This window comes from Oncorhynchus mykiss, unplaced genomic scaffold, assembly GCF_013265735.2.
Source record: "Oncorhynchus mykiss isolate Arlee unplaced genomic scaffold, USDA_OmykA_1.1 un_scaffold_225, whole genome shotgun sequence".
Lineage (NCBI taxonomy): Eukaryota > Metazoa > Chordata > Actinopteri > Salmoniformes > Salmonidae > Oncorhynchus > Oncorhynchus mykiss.
In genome coordinates this window covers 207,501-227,183 of record NW_023493693.1, presented here as the reverse complement: position 1 = coordinate 227,183, position 19,683 = coordinate 207,501, and the positions used below count along the sequence as shown (strand labels likewise).

General features: G+C 54.6%; 1 protein-coding gene across 1 annotated transcript in view; it reads right to left on the bottom strand.

The window, feature by feature from the left end:
- LOC110519436 (mucin-16) overlaps positions 1–16,466 on the bottom strand; it is a 40,332-nt gene extending 23,866 nt beyond the window's left edge. Inside the window, exons 1-5 of the mRNA XM_036973199.1 lie at positions 16,296–16,466; positions 15,580–15,797; positions 12,501–12,695; positions 11,460–11,600; positions 7,441–7,537 (exon numbers count right to left, since the gene is read on the bottom strand). Of these exons, the coding sequence (XP_036829094.1) occupies positions 7,441–7,537; positions 11,460–11,600; positions 12,501–12,695; positions 15,580–15,743 (597 nt within the window). The 5' untranslated portion in view covers positions 15,744–15,797; positions 16,296–16,466. The remainder of the gene's footprint in view (positions 1–7,440; positions 7,538–11,459; positions 11,601–12,500; positions 12,696–15,579; positions 15,798–16,295) is intronic.
- Between the last annotated feature and the right edge of the window lie 3,217 nt (positions 16,467–19,683).

Below are 19,683 nucleotides of genomic sequence, written 5' to 3'. Positions count from 1 at the left end.
GTGACGGTAGGATGGAGCGGAGCGGGAGAACGGGGCCTGGGGGGAGTGAAGGTAGGATGGAGCGGAGCGGGAGAACGGGGCCTCGGGGGGAGTGACGGTAGGATGGAGCGGATCGGGAGAACGGGGCCTCGGGGGGAGTGACGGTAGGATGGAGCGGAGCGGGAGAACGGGGCCTGGGGGGAGTGACGGTAGGATGGAGCGGAGCGGGAGAACGGGGCCTGGGGGGAGTGAAGGTAGGTTGGAGCGGATCGGGAGAACGGGGCCTGGGGGGAGTGAAGGTAGGATGGAGCAGAGCGGGAGAACGGGGCCTGGGGGGAGTGAAGGTAGGATGGAGCGGATCGGGAGAACGGGGCCTGGGGGGAGTGAAGGTAGGATGGAGCGGATCGGGAGAACGGGGCCTCGGGGGGAGTGACGGTAGGATGGATCGGGAGAACGGGGCATCGGGGGGAGTGACGGTAGGATGGATCGGGAGAACGGGGCCTCGGGGGGAGTGACGGTAGGATGGATCGGGAGAACGGGGCCTCGGGGGAGTGAAGGTAGGATGGAGCGGATCGGGAGAACGGGGCCTCGGGGGGAGTGACGGTAGGATGGAGCGGATCGGGAGAACGGGGCCTCGGGGGGAGTGACGGTAGGATGGATCGGGAGAACGGGACCTTGGGGGGAGTGACGGTAGGATGGATCGGGAGTACGGGGCCTGGGGGGAGTGACGGTAGGATGGATCGGAAGAACGGGGCCTCGGGGGGAGTGAAGGGTAGGATGGATCGGGAGAACGGGGCCTCGGGGGGAGTGACGGTAGGATGGATCGGGAGAACGGGGCCTCGGGGGGAGTGACGGGAGGATGGAGCGGGAGAACGGGGCCTCGGGGGGAGTGACGGTAGGATGGAGCGGATCGGGAGAACGGGGCCTCGGGGGGAGTGACGGGAGGATGGAGCGGGAGAACGGGGCCTCGGGGGGAGTGACGGGAGGATGGAGCGGGAGAACGGGGCCTCGGGGGGAGTGACGGTAGGATGGATCGGGAGAACGGGGCCTCGGGGGAGTGAAGGGTAGGATGGATCGGGAGAACGGGGCCTCGGGGGGAGTGAAGGGTAGGATGGATCGGGAGAACGGGGCCTCGGGGGGAGTGACGGTAGGATGGATCGGGGGAACGGGGCATCGGGGGGAGTGACGGTAGGATGGATCGGGAGAACGGGGCCTCGGGGGAGTGAAGGTAGGATGGAGCGGATCGGGAGAACGGGGCCTCGGGGGGAGTGACGGTAGGATGGAGCGGATCGGGAGAACGGGGCCTCGGGGGGAGTGACGGTAGGATGGAGCGGGAGAACGGGGCCTTGGGGGGAGTGACGGTAGGATGGATCGGGAGTACGGGGCCTGGGGGGAGTGACGGTAGGATGGAGCGGGAGAACGGGGCCTCGGGGGAGTGAAGGGTAGGATGGAGCGGGAGAACGGGGCCTCGGGGGGAGTGACGGTAGGATGGAGCGGGAGAACGGGGCCTCGGGGGGAGTGACGGTAGGATGGAGCGGATCGGGAGAACGGGGCCTCGGGGGAGTGACGGTAGGATGGATCGGGAGAACGGGGCCTCGGGGGGAGTGACGGGAGGATGGAGCGGATCGGGAGAACGGGGCCTCGGGGGGAGTGACGGGAGGATGGAGCGGGAGAACGGGACCTCGGGGGGAGTGACGGTAGGATGGAGCGGATCGGGAGAACGGGGCCTCGGGGGGAGTGACGGTAGGATGGAGCGGATCGGGAGAACGGGGCCTCGGGGGGAGTGACGGTAGGATGGAGCGGATCGGGAGAACGGGGCCTCGGGGGAGTGACGGTAGGATGGAGCGGGAGAACGGGGCCTCGGGGGGAGTGACGGTAGGATGGATCGGGGGAACGGGGCATCGGGGGGAGTGACGGTAGGATGGATCGGGAGAACGGGGCCTAGGGGGAGTGACGGTAGGATGGAGCGGGAGAACGGGGCCTTGGGGGGAGTGACGGGAGGATGGATCGGGAGTACGGGGCCTGGGGGGAGTGAAGGGTAGGATGGATCGGGAGAACGGGGCCTCGGGGGAGTGAAGGTAGGATGGAGCGGATCGGGAGAACGGGGCCTCGGGGGGAGTGACGGTAGGATGGAGCGGATCGGGAGAACGGGGCCTCGGGGGGAGTGACGGTAGGATGGATCGGGAGAATGGGGGCCTCGGGGGAGTGACGGTAGGATGGAGCGGGAGAACGGGGCCTTGGGGGGAGTGACGGTAGTATGGATCGGGAGTACGGGGCCTGGGGGGAGTGACGGTAGGATGGAGCGCGAGAACGGGGCCTCGGGGGAGTGAAGGGTAGGATGGATCGGATCGGGAGAACGGGGCCTCGGGGGGAGTGACGGTAGGATGGATCGGGAGAACGGGACCTTGGGGGGAGTGACGGTAGGATGGATCGGGAGTACGGGGCCTGGGGGGAGTGACGGTAGGATGGATCGGGAGAACGGGGCCTGGGGGGAGTGACGGTAGGATGGAGCGGGAGAACGGGGCCTCGGGGGAGTGAAGGGTAGGATGGAGCGGGAGAACGGGGCCTCGGGGGGAGTGACGGTAGGATGGAGCGGGTGAACGGGGCCTCGGGGGGAGTGACGGTAGGATGGAGCGGATCGGGAGAACGGGGCCTCGGGGGAGTGACGGTAGGATGGATCGGGAGAACGGGGCCTCGGGGGGAGTGACGGGAGGATGGAGCGGATCGGGAGAACGGGGCCTCGGGGGGAGTGACGGGAGGATGGAGAAGGAGAACGGGGCCTCGGGGGGAGTGACGGGAGGATGGAGCGGATCGGGAGAACGGGGCCTCGGGGGGAGTGACGGTAGGATGGAGCGGATCGGGAGAACGGGGCCTCGGGGGGAGTGACGGTAGGATGGAGCGGGAGAACGGGGCCTCGGGGGAGTGACGGTAGGATGGAGCGGGAGAACGGGGCCTCGGGGGAGTGAAGGGTAGGATGGAGCGGGAGAACGGGGCCTCGGGGGGAGTGACGGTAGGATGGATCGGGAGAACGGGGCTTCGGGGGAGTGACGGTAGGATGGATCGGGAGAACGGGGCCTCGGGGGGAGTGACGGTAGGATGGATCGGGAGAACGGGGCCTCGGGGGGAGTGACGGTAGGATGGATCGGGAGAACGGGGCCTCGGGGGGAGTGACGGTAGGATGGAGCGGGAGAACGGGGCCTCGGGGGGAGTGACGGTAGGATGGAGCGGGAGAAAGGGGCCTCGGGGGGAGTGACGGTAGGATGGAGCGGGAGAACGGGGCCTCGGGGGGAGTGACGGTAGGATGGATCGGGAGAACGGGGCCTCGGGGGGAGTGACGGTAGGATGGATCGGATCGGGAGAACGGGGCCTCGGGGGGAGTGACGGTAGGATGGAGCGGATCGGGAGAACGGGGCCTCGGGGGGAGTGACGGTAGGATGGAGCGGATCGGGAGAACGGGGCCTCGGGGGGAGTGACGGTAGGATGGAGCGGATCGGGAGAACGGGGCCTCGGGGGGAGTGACGGTAGGATGGAGCGGATCGGGAGAACGGGGCCTCGGGGAGAGTGACGGTAGGATGGAGCGGATCGGGAGAACGGGGCCTCGGGGGGAGTGACGGTAGGATGGAGCGGATCGGGAGAACGGGGCCTCGGGGGGAGTGACGGTAGGATGGAACGGATCGGGAGAACGGGGCCTCGGGGGGAGTGACGGTAGGATGGAACGGATCGGGAGAACGGGGCCTCGGGGGGAGTGACGGTAGGATGGAGCGGGAGAACGGGGCCTCGGGGGGAGTGACGGTAGGATGGAGCGAATCGGGAGAACGGGGCATCGGGGGGAGTGACGGTAGGATGGAGCAGATCGGGAGAACGGGGCATCGGGGGGAGTGACGGTAGGATGGATCGGGAGAACGGGGCCTCGGGGGGAGTGACGGTAGGATGGATCGGATCGGGAGAACGGGGCCTCGGGGGGAGTGACGGTAGGATGGAGCGGATCGGGAGAACGGGGCCTCGGGGGGAGTGACGGTAGGATGGAGCGGATCGGGAGAACGGGGCCTCGGGGGGAGTGACGGTAGGATGGAGCGGGAGAAAGGGGCCTCGGGGGGAGTGACGGTAGGATGGAGCGGGAGAACGGGGCCTCGGGGGGAGTGACGGTAGGATGGATCGGGAGAACGGGGCCTCGGGGGGAGTGACGGTAGGATGGATCGGGAGAACGGGGCCTCGGGGGGAGTGACGGTAGGATGGAGCGGATCGGGAGAACAGGGCCTCGGGGGGAGTGACGGTAGGATGGAGCGGATCGGGAGAACGGGGCCTCGGGGGGAGTGACGGTAGGATGGAGCGGATCGGGAGAACGGGGCCTCGGGGGGAGTGACGGTAGGATGGAGCGGATCGGGAGAACGGGGCCTCGGGGAGAGTGACGGTAGGATGGAGCGGATCGGGAGAACGGGGCCTCGGGGGGAGTGACGGTAGGATGGAGGGGATCGGGAGAACGGGGCCTCGGGGGGAGTGACGGTAGGATGGAGCGGATCGGGAGAACGGGGCCTCGGGGGGAGTGACGGTAGGATGGAGCGGATCGGGAGAACGGGGCCTCGGGGGGAGTGACGGTAGGATGGAGCGGATCGGGAGAACGGGGCCTCGGGGAGAGTGACGGTAGGATGGAGCGGATCGGGAGAACGGGGCCTCGGGGAGAGTGACGGTAGGATGGAGCGGATCGGGAGAACGGGGCCTCGGGGGGAGTGACGGTAGGATGGAGCGGATCGGTAGGATGGAGCGGATCAAGCGGGAGAACGGGGCCTCGGGGGAGTGAAGGGTAGGATGGATCGGATCGGGAGAACGGGGCCTCGGGGGGAGTGACGGTAGGATGGATCGGGAGAACGGGACCTTGGGGGGAGTGACGGTAGGATGGATCGGGAGTACGGGGCCTGGGGGGAGTGACGGTAGGATGGATCGGGAGAACGGGGCCTGGGGGGAGTGACGGTAGGATGGAGCGGGAGAACGGGGCCTCGGGGGAGTGAAGGGTAGGATGGAGCGGGAGAACGGGGCCTCGGGGGGAGTGACGGTAGGATGGAGCGGGTGAACGGGGCCTCGGGGGGAGTGACGGTAGGATGGAGCGGATCGGGAGAACGGGGCCTCGGGGGAGTGACTGTAGGATGGATCGGGAGAACGGGGCCTCGGGGGGAGTGACGGGAGGATGGAGCGGATCGGGAGAACGGGGCCTCGGGGGGAGTGACGGGAGGATGGAGAAGGAGAACGGGGCCTCGGGGGGAGTGACGGGAGGATGGAGCGGATCGGGAGAACGGGGCCTCGGGGGGAGTGACGGTAGGATGGAGCGGATCGGGAGAACGGGGCCTCGGGGGGAGTGACGGTAGGATGGAGCGGGAGAACGGGGCCTCGGGGGAGTGACGGTAGGATGGAGCGGGAGAACGGGGCCTCGGGGGAGTGAAGGGTAGGATGGAGCGGGAGAACGGGGCCTCGGGGGGAGTGACGGTAGGATGGATCGGGAGAACGGGGCTTCGGGGGAGTGACGGTAGGATGGATCGGGAGAACGGGGCCTCGGGGGGAGTGACGGTAGGATGGATCGGGAGAACGGGGCCTCGGGGGGAGTGACGGTAGGATGGAGCGGGAGAACGGGGCCTCGGGGGGAGTGACGGTAGGATGGAGCGGGAGAAAGGGGCCTCGGGGGGAGTGACGGTAGGATGGAGCGGGAGAACGGGGCCTCGGGGGGAGTGACGGTAGGATGGATCGGGAGAACGGGGCCTCGGGGGGAGTGACGGTAGGATGGAGCGGATCGGGAGAACGGGGCCTCGGGGGGAGTGAGAACGGGGCCTCGGGGGGAGTGACGGTAGGATGGAACGGATCGGGAGAACGGGGCCTCGGGGGGAGTGACGGTAGGATGGAACGGATCGGGAGAACGGGGCCTCGGGGGGAGTGACGGTAGGATGGAGCGGGAGAACGGGGCCTCGGGGGGAGTGACGGTAGGATGGAGCGGATCGGGAGAACGGGGCATCGGGGGGAGTGACGGTAGGATGGAGCGGATCGGGAGAACGGGGCATCGGGGGGAGTGACGGTAGGATGGAGCGGATCAGGAGAACGGGGCCTCGGGGGGAGTGACGGTAGGATGGATCGGAAGAACGGGGCCTCGGGGGGAGTGACGGTAGGATGGAGCGGATCGGGAGAACGGGGCCTCGGGGGGAGTGACGGTAGGATGGAGCGGATCGGGAGAACGGGGCCTCGGGGGGAGTGACGGTAGGATGGAGCGGATCGGGAGAACGGGGCCTCGGGGGAGTGAAGGGTAGGATGGAGCGGATCGGGAGAACGGGGCCTCGGGGGGAGTGACGGTAGGATGGAGCGGGAGAACGGGGCCTCGGGGGGAGTGACGGTAGGATGGAGCGGGAGAAAGGGGCCTCGGGGGGAGTGACGGTAGGATGGAGCGGGAGAACGGGGCCTCGGGGGGAGTGACGGTAGGATGGATCGGGAGAACGGGGCCTCGGGGGGAGTGACGGTAGGATGGAGCGGATCGGGAGAACGGGGCCTCGGGGGGAGTGACGGTAGGATGGAGCGGATCGGGAGAACGGGGCCTCGGGGGGAGTGACGGTAGGATGGATTGGGAGAACGGGGCATCGGGGGGAGTGACGGTAGGATGGATCGGGAGAACGGGGCATCGGGGGGAGTGACGGTAGGATGGATCGGGAGAACGGGGCCTCGGGGGGAGTGACGGTAGGATGGATTGGGAGAACGGGGCCTCGGGGGAGTGAAGGTAGGATGGAGCGGATCGGGAGAACGGGGCCTCGGGGGGAGTGACGGTAGGATGGAGCGGGAGAACGGGGCCTCGGGGGGAGTGACGGTAGGATGGAGCGGGAGAACGGGGCCTCGGGGGGAGTGACGGTAGGATGGAGCGGGAGAACGGGACCTTGGGGGGAGTGACGGTAGGATGGATCGGGAGAACGGGGCCTCGGGGGGAGTGACGGTAGGATGGATTGGGAGAACGGGGCCTCGGGGGAGTGAAGGTAGGATGGAGCGGATCGGGAGAACGGGGCCTCGGGGGGAGTGACGGTAGGATGGAGCGGGAGAACGGGGCCTCGGGGGGAGTGACGGTAGGATGGAGCGGGAGAACGGGGCCTCGGGGGGAGTGACGGTAGGATGGAGCGGGAGAACGGGGGCTCGGGGGGAGTGACGGTAGGATGGAGCGGATCAGGAGAACGGGGCCTCGGGGGGAGTGACGGTAGGATGGAGCGGATCAGGAGAACGGGGCCTCGGGGAGAGTGACGGTAGGATGGAGCGGATCAGGAGAACGGGGCCTCGGGGGGAGTGACGGTAGGATGGAGCGGATCAGGAGAACGGGGCCTCGGGGGGAGTGACGGTAGGATGGATCGGGAGAACGGGGCCTCGGGGGGAGTGACGGTAGGATGGAGCGGATCAGGAGAACGGGGTTGTGAAGGAAGGATGGAGCGGATTGTAACGGGGCCTTACACTGAGTTTCCTCTTGGGGGCTTTGTGTTTGGCGGTTGTTGTTGTTGCTCCCCTACGATGAGTCACAAACTTCCCTGGAGCCAAAACTGGAGACGGACTGAGAGAGACAGAGAGACAGAGAGACAGAGAGAGAGAGAGAGAGAGAGAGAGAGAGAGAGAGAGAAAGAGAGTGAGTATTGGTATACAGGTAGTCTAGTGGTTAGAGTGAAGGGGAGGCAGGTAGTCTAGTGGTTAGAGTGTAGAGGAGGTAGGTAGCCTAGTGGTTAGAGTGTAGAGGAGGCAGGTAGCCTAGTGGTTAGAGTGTAGAGGAGGCAGGGTAGCCTAGTGGTTAGAGTGTAGAGGAGGCAGGTAGCCTAGTGGTTAGAGGAGGCAGGTAGTCTAGTGGTTAGAGTGTAGAGGAGGCAGGTAGTCTAGTGGTTAGAGTGTAGAGGAGGCAGGTAGTCTAGTGGTTAGAGTGTAGAGGAGGCAGGTAGCCTAGTGGTTAGAGTGTAGAGGAGGCAGGTAGCCTAGTGGTTAGAGGCAGGTAGACTAGTGGTTAGAGTGTAGAGGAGGCAGGTAGCCTAGTGGTTAGAGTGTAGAGGAGGCAGGTAGCCTAGTGGTTAGAGTGTAGAGGAGGCAGGTAGCCTAGTGGTTAGAGTGTAGAGGAGGCAGGTAGCCTAGTGGTTAGAGTGTAGAGGAGGCAGGTAGCCTAGTGGTTAGAGTGTAGAGGAGGCAGGTAGCCTAGTGGTTAGAGTGTAGAGGAGGCAGGTAGCCTAGTGGTTAGAGTGTAGGGGAGGCAGGTAGCCTAGTGGTTAGAGTGTAGAGGAAGCAGGTAGACTAGTGGTTAGAGTGTAGAGGAGGCAGGTAGCCTAGTGGTTAGAGTGTAGAGGAGGCAGGTAGCCTAGTGGTTAGAGTGTAGAGGAGGCAGGTAGCCTAGTGGTTAGAGGGGTGGCAGGTAGCCTAGTGGTTAGAGTGTAGAGGAGGCAGGTAGCCTAGTGGTTAGAGTGTAGAGGAGGCAGGTAGCCTAGTGGTTAGAGTGTAGAGGAGGCAGGTAGCCTAGTGGTTAGAGTGTAGAGGAGGCAGGTAGCCTAGTGGTTAGAGTGTAGAGGAGGCAGGTAGTCTAGTGGTTAGAGTGTAGAAGAGGCAGGTAGCCTAGTGGTTAGAGTGTAGAGGAGGCAGGTAGCCTAGTGGTTAGAGGCAGGTAGACTAGTGGTTAGAGTGTAGAGGAGGCAGGTAGCCTAGTGGTTAGAGTGTAGAGGAGGCAGGTAGCCTAGTGGTTAGAGTGTAGAGGAGGCAGGTAGCCTAGTGGTTAGAGTGTAGAGGAGGCAGGTAGCCTAGTGGTTAGAGTGTAGGGGAGGCAGGTAGCCTAGTGGTTAGAGTGTAGAGGAGGCAGGTAGCCTAGTGGTTAGAGTGTAGGGGAGGCAGGTAGCCTAGTGGTTAGAGTGTAGAGGAGGCAGGTAGCCTAGTGGTTAGAGTGTAGAGGAGGCAGGTAGCCTAGTGGTTAGAGGGGTGGCAGTTAGCCTAGTGGTTAGAGTGTAGAGGAGGCAGGTAGTCTAGTGGTTAGAGGAGGCAGGTAGCCTAGTGGTTAGAGTGTAGAGGAGGCAGGTAGCCTAGTGGTTAGAGTGTAGAGGAGGCAGGTAGTCTAGTGGTTAGAGGAGGAAGGTAGCCTAGTGGTTAGAGTGTAGAGGAGGCAGGTAGCCTAGTGGTTAGAGTGTAGAGGAGGCAGGTAGTCTAGTGGTTAGAGTGTAGAGGAGGCAGGTAGTCTAGTGGTTAGAGTGTAGAGGAGGCAGGTTGTCTAGTGGTTAGAGTGTAGAGGAGGCAGGTAGCCTAGTGGTTAGAGTGTAGAGGAGGCAGGTAGCCTAGTGGTTAGAGTGTAGAGGAGGCAGGTAGTCTAGTGGTTAGAGTGTAGAGGAGGCAGGTAGCCTAGTGGTTAGAGTGTAGAGGAGGCAGGTAGCCTAGTGGTTAGAGTGTAGAGGAGGCAGGTAGACTAGTGGTTAGAGGAGGCAGGTAGACTAGTGGTTAGAGGAGGCAGGTAGACTAGTGGTTAGAGGGGGCAGGTAGCCTAGTGGTTAGAGTGTAGAGAAGGCAGGTAGCCTAGTGGTTAGAGTGTAGAGGAGGCAGGTAACCTAGTGGTTAGAGTGTAGAGGAGGCAGGTAGCCTAGTGGTTAGAGTGTAGAGGAGGCAGGTAGCCTAGTGGTTAGAGTGTAGAGGAGGCAGGTAGCCTAGTGGTTAGAGTGTAGAGGAGGCAGGTAGCCTAGTAGTTAGAGTGTAGAGGAGGCAGGTAGCCTAGTGGTTAGAGTGTAGAGGAGGCAGGTAGCCTAGTGGTTAGAGTGTAGAGGAGGCAGGTAGTCTAGTGGTTAGAGTGTAGAGGAGGCAGGTAGCCTAGTGGTTAGAGTGTAGAGGAGGCAGGTAGCCTAGTGGTTAGAGTGTAGAGGAGGCAGGTAGCCTAGTGGTTAGAGTGTAGAGGAGGCAGGTAGTCTAGTGGTTAGAGTATAGAGGAGGCAGGTAACCTAGTGGTTAGAGTGTAGAGGAGGCAGGTAGCCTAGTGGTTAGAGTGTAGAGGAGGCAGGTAGCCTAGTGGTTAGAGTGTAGAGGAGGCAGGTAGTCTAGTGGTTAGAGTGTAGAAGAGGCAGGTAGCCTAGTGGTTAGAGTGTAGAGGCGGCAGGTAGCCTAGTGGTTAGAGTGTAGAGGAGGCAGGTAGCCTAGTGGTTAGAGTGTAGAGGAGGCAGGTAGTCTAGTGGTTAGAGTGTAGAGGAGGCAGGTAGTCTAGTGGTTAGAGTGTAGAGGAGGCAGGTAGCCTAGTGGTTAGAGTGTAGAGGCGGCAGGTAGCCTAGTGGTTAGAGTGTAGAGGAGGCAGGTAGCCTAGTGGTTAGAGTGTAGAGGAGGCAGGTAGCCTAGTGGTTAGAGTGTAGAGGCGGCAGGTAGCCTAGTGGTTAGAGTGTAGAGGAGGCAGGTAGCCTAGTGGTTAGAGTGTAGAGGCGGCAGGTAGCCTAGTGGTTAGAGTGTAGAGGAGGCAGGTAGCCTAGTGGTTAGAGGGGTGGCAGGTAGCCTAGTGGTTAGAGTGTAGAGGAGGCAGGTAGTCTAGTGGTTAGAGGAGGCAGGTAGTCTAGTGGTTAGAGTGTAGAGGAGGCAGGTAGCCTAGTGGTTAGAGTGTAGAGGAGGCAGGTAGCCTAGTGGTTAGAGTGTAGAGGAGGCAGGTAGCCTAGTGGTTAGAGGAGGCAGGTAGTCTAGTGGTTAGAGTGTAGAGGAGGTAGGTAGCCTAGTGGTTAGAGTGTAGAGGCGGCAGGTAGCCTAGTGGTTAGAGTGTAGAGGAGGCAGGTAGTCTAGTGGTTAGAGGAGGCAGGTAGTCTAGTGGTTAGAGTGTAGAGGAGGCAGGTAGCCTAGTGGTTAGAGTGTAGAGGAGGCAGGTAGTCTAGTGGTTAGAGGAGGCAGGTAGCCTAGTGGTTAGAGTGTAGAGGAGGCAGGTAGCCTAGTGGTTAGAGTGTAGAGGAGGCAGGTAGTCTAGTGGTTAGAGTGTAGAGGAGGCAGGTAGCCTATTGGTTAGAGTGTAGAGGAGGCAGGTAGCCTAGTGGTTAGAGTGTAGAGGAGGCAGGTAGCCTAGTGGTTAGAGTGTAGAGGAGGCAGGTAGCCTAGTGGTTAGAGTGTAGAGGAGGCAGGTAGCCTAGTGGTTAGAGTGTAGAGGAGGCAGGTAGCCTAGTGGTTAGAGTGTAGAGGAGGCAGGTAGCCTAGTGGTTAGAGTGTAGAGGAGGCAGGTAGCCTATTGGTTAGAGTGTAGAGGAGGCAGGTAGCCTAGTGGTTAGAGTGTAGAGGAGGCAGGTAGCCTAGTGGTTAGAGTGTAGAGGAGGCAGGTAGCCTATTGGTTAGAGTGTAGAGGAGGCAGGTAGCCTAGTGGTTAGAGTGTAGAGGAGGCAGGTAGCCTAGTGGTTAGAGTGTAGAGGAGGCAGGTAGCCTAGTGGTTAGAGTGTAGAGGAGGCAGGTAGCCTAGTGGTTAGAGTGTAGAGGAGGCAGGTAGTCTAGTGGTTATAGTGTAAAAGTCTGACTGTGTGTGTGTCCTGGCTCTAGCTGTGGTGTGTTGGGAGCGTTTAGGGTTGGGTTGTCTGGTGGTCGTTGTCTCTCCATCACTCTCACTGGAGCTCACAATACGCCTGGCCTTCCGACCAGCACGCCTCACGAATGGCTTCCTAAAACACACACACACACACACACAGGTCAGATAGAGACAGACAGACGGCCCGGTCTGATAGATACAGACAGACGGGTCAGATCGAGACAGACAGACGGGTCAGATCGACACAGACAGGCGGGTAAGATCTAGGGTCAGATCTAGACAGACGGGTCAGATCGAGACAGACGGGTCAGATCTAGACAGACGGGTCAGATCTAGACAGACAGACGGGTCAGATCTAGACAGACAGACGGGTCAGATCTAGACAGACAGACGGGTCAGATCTAGACAGACAGACGGGTCAGATCGAGACAGACGGGTCAGATCTAGACAGACAGACGGGTCAGATCTAGACAGACAGACGGGTCAGATCTAGACAAACAGACGGGTCAGATCTAGACAGACAGACGGGCCAGATCTAGACAGACAGACGGGCCAGATCTAGACAGACAGACGGGCCAGATAGAGACAGACAGACGGGTCAGATCTAGACAGACAGACGGGTCAGATCTAGACAGACAGACGGGTCAGATCTAGACAGACAGACGGGCCAGATAGAGACAGACAGACGGGCCAGATAGAGACAGACAGACGGGCCAGATAGAGACGGACAGACGGGTCAGATAGAGACGGACAGACGGGTCAGATAGAGACGGACAGACGGGTCAGATAGAGACGGACAGACGGGTCAGATAGAGACGGACAGACGGGTCAGATAGAGACGGACAGACGGGTCAGATAGAGACGGACAGACGGGTCAGATAGAGACGGACAGACGGGTCAGATAGAGACGGACAGACGGGTCAGATAGAGACGGACAGACGGGTCAGATAGAGACGGACAGACGGGTCAGATAGAGACGGACAGACGGGTCACAAACAATTGAAGACCAGAAAGGTAATGCCACCAGTCTGACCTGTTGCTCTGCTGCTGGGGAGGAGGATGGACGATGAAGATGTTCTCTTCATCACTGTCCTGCTCTCTCAGACAGGACAGGGCTTTGGTCTTCGCTAGTCGCAGCTCTCTCCTGCCATCTGCTGTCCAGGACAGGGCTTTGGTCTTAGCCGGCCGCAGCTCTCTCCTGATATCTGCTGTACTTCTCTTTCTCACTCTGGAACAGGGGAAGGGAGGCCGGGAGAAGAGAAAGACGATGTTTTCATATCAGTGCAGAAGAAAAGAGGTCACAGTTTAGATGGTGAGATAAAGAGAGAGAGAGAAGCACATAGACGAAGACACTACTGGTGTCAGTCAGAGCAAAGTGACCATATGACCGCAGAGAAGACCATAGAAGAAGAGAGAGAGAGCAGAGAAGACCATGGAAGAAGACACAGAGAGAGAGCAGAGAAGACCATAGAAGACACAGAGAGAGAGCAGATAAGACTATAGAAGAAGACACAGAGAGAGAGCAGAGAAGACTATAGAAGAAGACACAGAGAGAGAGCAGAGAAGACCATAGAAGACACACAGAGAGCAGAGAAGACCATAGAAGAAGACACAGAGAGCAGAGAAGACCATAGAAGACACACAGAGAGCAGAGAAGACCATAGAAGACACAGAGAGCAGAGAAGACCATAGAAGACACACAGAGAGCAGAGAAGACCATAGAAGAAGACACAGAGAGCAGAGAAGACCATAGAAGAAGACACAGAGAGAGCTAGCATTCCAATCACTGTTGCACACATTTAGACTATACTAGTCGTTTTAGAAGCAAATCCAGGAGAAGCTAGACACACAGCTCCAACAGACCTGATTCAGCTAGCTAGCTAATCTATCTAGGAGAAGCTAGACCCACCACAGCTCCAACACACCTGATTCAGCTAGCTAATCTATCTAGGAGAAGCTAGAGCCAACACACCTGATTCAGCTAGCTAATCTATCTAGGAGAAGCTAGACCCACAGCTCCAACAGACCTGATCAGCTAGCTAATCTATCTAGGAGAAGCTAGACCCACAGCTCCAACAGACCTGATTCAGCTAACTAATCTATCTAGGAGAAGCTAGACCCACAGCTCCAACAGACCTGATCAGCTAGCTAATCTATCTAGGAGAAGCTAGACCCACAGCTCCAACAGACCTGATTCAGCTAACTAATCTATCTAGGAGAAGCTAGACCCACAGCTCCAACAGACCTGATTCAGCTAGCTAATCTATCTAGGAGAAGCTAGACCCACAGCTCCAACAGACCTGATTCAGCTAACTAATCTATCTAGGAGAAGCTAGACCCACAGCTCCAACAGACCTGATTCAGCTAGCTAATCTATCTAGGAGAAGCTAGACCCACGGCTCCAACAGACCTGATTCAGCTAGCTAATCTATCTAGGAGAAGCTAGACCCACAGCTCCAACAGACCTGATTCAGCTAGCTAATCTATCTAGGAGAAGCTAGACCCACGGCTCCAACAGACCTGATTCAGCTAACTAATCTATCTAGGAGAAGCTAGACACACAGCTCCAACAGACCTGATTCAGCTAGCTAATCTATCTAGGAGAAGCTAGACCCACAGCTCCAACAGACCTGATTCAGCTAGCTAATCTATCTAGGAGAAGCTAGACCCACAGCTCCAACAGACCTGATTCAGCTAGCTAATCTATCTAGGAGAAGCTAGACCCACAGCTCCAACAGACCTGATTCAGCTAGATAATCTATCTAGGAGAAGCTAGACCCACAGCTCCAACAGACCTGATTCAGCTAGCTAATCTATCTAGGAGAAGCTAGACCCACAGCTCCAACAGACCTGATTCAGCTAGCTAATCTATCTAGGAGAAGCTAGACCCACAGCTCCAACAGACCTGATTCAGCTAGCTAATCTATCTAGGAGAAGCTAGACCCACAGCTCCAACAGACCTGATTCAGCTAGCTAATCTATCTAGGAGAAGCTAGAACCACGGCTCCAACAGACCTGATTCAGCTAGCTAATCTATCTAGGAGAAGCTAGACCCACAGCTCCAACAGACCTGATTCAGCTAGCTAATCTATCTAGGAGAAGCTAGACCCACGGCTCCAACAGACCTGATTCAGCTAGCTAATCTATCTAGGAGAAGCTAGACCCACAGCTCCAACAGACCTGATTCAGCTAACTAATCTATCTAGGAGAAGCTAGACCCACAGCTCCAACAGACCTGATTCAGCTAGCTAATCTATCTAGGAGAAGCTAGACCCACAGCTCCAACAGACCTGATTCAGCTAGCTAATCTATCTAGGAGAAGCTAGACCCACAGCTCCAACAGACCTGATTCAGCTAGCTAATCTATCTAGGAGAAGCTAGACCCACAGCTCCAACAGACCTGATTCAGCTAACTAATCTATCTAGGAGAAGCTAGACCCACAGCTCCAACAGACCTGATTCAGTTAGCTAATCTATCTAGGAGAAGCTAGACCCACAGCTCCAACAGACCTGATTCAGCTAACTAATCTATCTAGGAGAAGCTAGACCCACAGCTCCAACAGACCTGATTCAGCTAGCTAATCTATCTAGGAGAAGCTAGACCCACAGCTCCAACAGACCTGATTCAGCTAGCTAATCTATCTAGGAGAAGCTAGACCCACAGCTCCAACAGACCTGATTCAGCTAGCTAATCTATCTAGGAGAAGCTAGACCCACAGCTCCAACAGACCTGATTCAGCTAGCTAATCTATCTAGGAGAAGCTAGACCCACAGCTCCAACAGACCTGATTCAGCTAGCTAATCTATCTAGGAGAAGCTAGACCCACAGCTCCAACAGACCTGATTCAGCTAGCTAATCTATCTAGGAGAAGCTAGACCCACAGCTCCAACAGACCTGATTCAGCTAGCTAATCTATCTAGGAGAAGCTAGACCCACAGCTCCAACAGACCTGATTCAGCTAGCTAATCTATCTAGGAGAAGCTAGACCCACAGCTCCAACAGACCTGATTCAGCTAGCTAATCTATCTAGGCCCTGGCCTGCTGAGCAGGAACGGAGCAAGAGCCTGACCACCCAGATCACTCGCTCTTCAGGGGGAGAGAAGTCTCTTACCTCTTGGCCGGGGGTTTGGGGCTGGAGGGCTCAACGATGGACAGGTCAGAGGAAGAGGTGCTGGCGAAAACCTGTTTTCGGTTGTCAGGGGAGATCCAGGCCTCCAACTTCCGGTTCTGTTTGCCGTAGGTCTTCATGAACAACGGTCGGCCTGCTCGGTTCATCTTTACTCTTTTTTTTGCAGGGTCCGTTTCACCAACAAGAAGATCGGGAACCGACTGTCAAATGACAAAATAATGGTGACAAGGGGCGTATTCGTTACGTATACCGTTGACCGTTAAAGAACCAAACGGAAGCAAAACGAGGGTTTCTATTGGACAAATTCAGGTAGGCGCCTCCCTGTTTCGTTCGGTACGCTTCCGTTTAATAAACGTTTCACAACAGACGTGGCGTAATGAATACGCCCCAGTTGACATATTAGGACTAAACGTTACTTAGTTTATATCCTCTATGCTTCCGTTTTTCTCAATTCATGTAACGTTAGCTAACGACAGGAAAATAACATATGGGGGAATCTTTACATTGTGATTTGTTTTTACTATAACTAGTCAGCTTAACTAGAATACCTAAAAACAGTCTCTCTCCATAGATACATCGGTATAATTTACTTTTTTTGTGTGTTGTTGACAGAGTAACGTTACAATGTTTATCTCCCCTCACCGTTACTGTCGTGACAGTAAACTCGGTTATCGTCCACAATCTGACAAAATACTCACCGAACTCAAACATTACCGTGGTAACCGTCTCTATCCGTTATCGCACCTTTTTTATTTTTTGATTTAAAGCTAAAATGAATTCATTTAGTTACGGGATGAAATATAAGTCCTTATTCCGTTTTCAACAACAGCTCAGGATAGAGTCCCGCTCCCAAGGTTCAAACGAGACGACGCTTTCTCATTGGTCGAAACTCCACCGGATGTGAGGTTGTCTAAATATAAAACACGTTAGAAGCACTTCCTCAAACAGCGCCGCCTGTCGGGACGGAAGGTGAGTCGAAAACTTAATGTGGACAATATAAATATATTATATATAAATCAATTTTCAGGACATAATAAAAAAAATAAAAAAATGAATACCTCGATATCAATATAAGGTTGAATATGACGTGATATAGTCTTTGTATTTCAATAAAGTTTTTTATTTTCAAGTAGAACCGTTGTCACTCATTCTGGAAGGTTGAAATGTAACCAAGGAAACCACCAGTGGGTTCCCATTGAGCCAGTACAGCAAAATATATTTATTGAGTATATGTCAAAATGAAAATAAAATTGTATTTGTCACGTACACATATTTTGCAAAAGTTTTCGTGGGTGTAGTAAAATTCCAACAGTGCAGTAATACCGAACAAAACAATACACGCACATTTCCCCCCCCCCCCCTATCAACTAATTACATTAAGAAATGTAGAGATATTAGGGCGAGTAATGTCAGAGTTCAGAATATAAACATATTACATATGTATTTGATGGTGTGTATAGACAAAATGGACTTTATATGAATAGAAAAGAAGTGGAAAACAGTAGTTATATAGGATGAACCATGACTAGAATACAGTATATACATATGAAGTGGACAGCAGTAGTTATATAGGATGAACCATGACTAGAATACAGTATATACATATGAAGTGGACAGCAGGATGAACCATGACTAGAATACAGTATATACATATGAAGTGGACAGCAGTAGTTATATAGGATGAACTAGAATACAGTATATACATATGTAGTGGACAGCAGGATGAACCATGACTAGAATACAGTATATACATATGAAGTGGACAGCAGGATGAACCATGACTAGAATACAGTATATACATATGAAGTGGACAGCAGTAGTTATATAGGATGAACCATGACTAGAATACAGTATATACATATGAAGTGGACAGCAGTAGTTATATAGGATGAACTAGAATACAGTATATACATATGAAGTGGACAACAGTAGTAATATAGGATGAACTAGAATACAGTATATCCATATGAAGTGGACAGCAGGATGAACCATGACTAGAATACAGTATATACATATGAAGTGGACAGCAGGATGAACCATGACTAGAATACAGTATATACATATGAAGTGGACAGCAGGAGTAATATAGGATGAACTAGAATACAGTATATACATATGAAGTGGACAGCAGGATGAACCGTGACTAGAATACAGTATATACATATGAAGTGGACAGCAGGATGGACCATGACTAGAATACAGTATATACATATGAAGTGGACAGCAGGATGGACCATGACTAGAATACAGTATATACATATGAAGTGGACAGCAGGATGGACCATGACTAGAATACAGTATATACACATGAAGTGGACAGCAGGATGGACCATGACTAGAATACAGTATATACATATGAAGTGGACAGCAGGATGGACCATGACTAGAATACAGTATATACATATGAAGTGGACAGCAGGATGAACCATGACTAGAATACAGTATATACATATGAAGTGGACAGCAGGATGGACCATGACTAGAATACAGTATATACACATGAAGTGGACAGCAGGATGGACCATGACTAGAATACAGTATATACATATGAAGTGGACAGCAGGATGGACCATGACTAGAATACAGTATATATATATGAAGTGGACAGCAGTAGTTATATAGGATGAACCATGACTAGAATACAGTATATACATATGAAGTGGACAGCAGGATGAACCATGACTAGAATACAGTATATACATATGAAGAGGACAACAGTAGTTATATAGGATGAACCATGACTAGAATACAGTATATACATATGAAGTGGACAGCAGGATGAACCATGACTAGAATACAGTATATACATATGAAGTGGACAGCAGGAGTTATATAGGATGAACCATGACTAGAATACAGTATATACATATGAAGTGGACAGCAGGAGTAATATAGGATGAACCATGACTAGAATACAGTATATACATATGAAGTGGACAGCAGGAGTAATATAGGATGAACTAGAATACAGTATATACATATGAAGTGGACAGCAGGATGAACCGTGACTAGAATACAGTATATACATATGAAGTGGACAGCAGGATGGACCATGACTAGAATACAGTATATACATATGAAGTGGACAGCAGGATGGACCATGACTAGAATACAGTATATACATATGAAGTGGACAGCAGGATGGACCATGACTAGAATACAGTATATACACATGAAGTGGACAGCAGGATGGACCATGACTAGAATACAGTATATACATATGAAGTGGACAGCAGGATGGACCATGACTAGAATACAGTATATACATATGAAGTGGACAGCAGGATGAACCATGACTAGAATACAGTATATACATATGAAGTGGACAGCAGGATGGACCATGACTAGAATACAGTATATACACATGAAGTGGACAGCAGGATGGACCATGACTAGAATACAGTATATACATATGAAGTGGACAGCAGGATGGACCATGACTAGAATACAGTATATATATATGAAGTGGACAGCAGTAGTTATATAGGATGAACCATGACTAGAATACAGTATATACATATGAAGTGGACAGCAGGATGGACCATGACTAGAATACAGTATATCCATATGAAGTGGACAGCAGGATGAACCATGACTAGAATACAGTATATACATATGAAGAGGACAACAGTAGCTATATAGGATGAACCATGACTAGAATACAGTATATACATATGAAGTGGACAGCAGTAGTTATATAGGATGAACTAGAATACAGTATATACATATGAAGTGGACAGCAGGATGAACCATAACTAGAATACAGTATATACATATGAAGTGGACAGCAGTAGTTATATAGGATGAACTAGAATACAGTATATACATATGAAGTGGACAGCAGTAGTTATATAGGATGAACTAGAATACAGTATATACATATGAAGTGGACAGCAGGATGAACCATAACTAGAATACAGTATATATATATGAAGTGGACAGCAGGATGAACCATGACTAGAATACAGTATATACATATGAAGTGGACAGCAGGATGAACCATGACTAGAATACAGTATATACATATGAAGTGGACAGCAGTAGTTATATAGGATGAACTAGAATACAGTATATACATATGAAGTG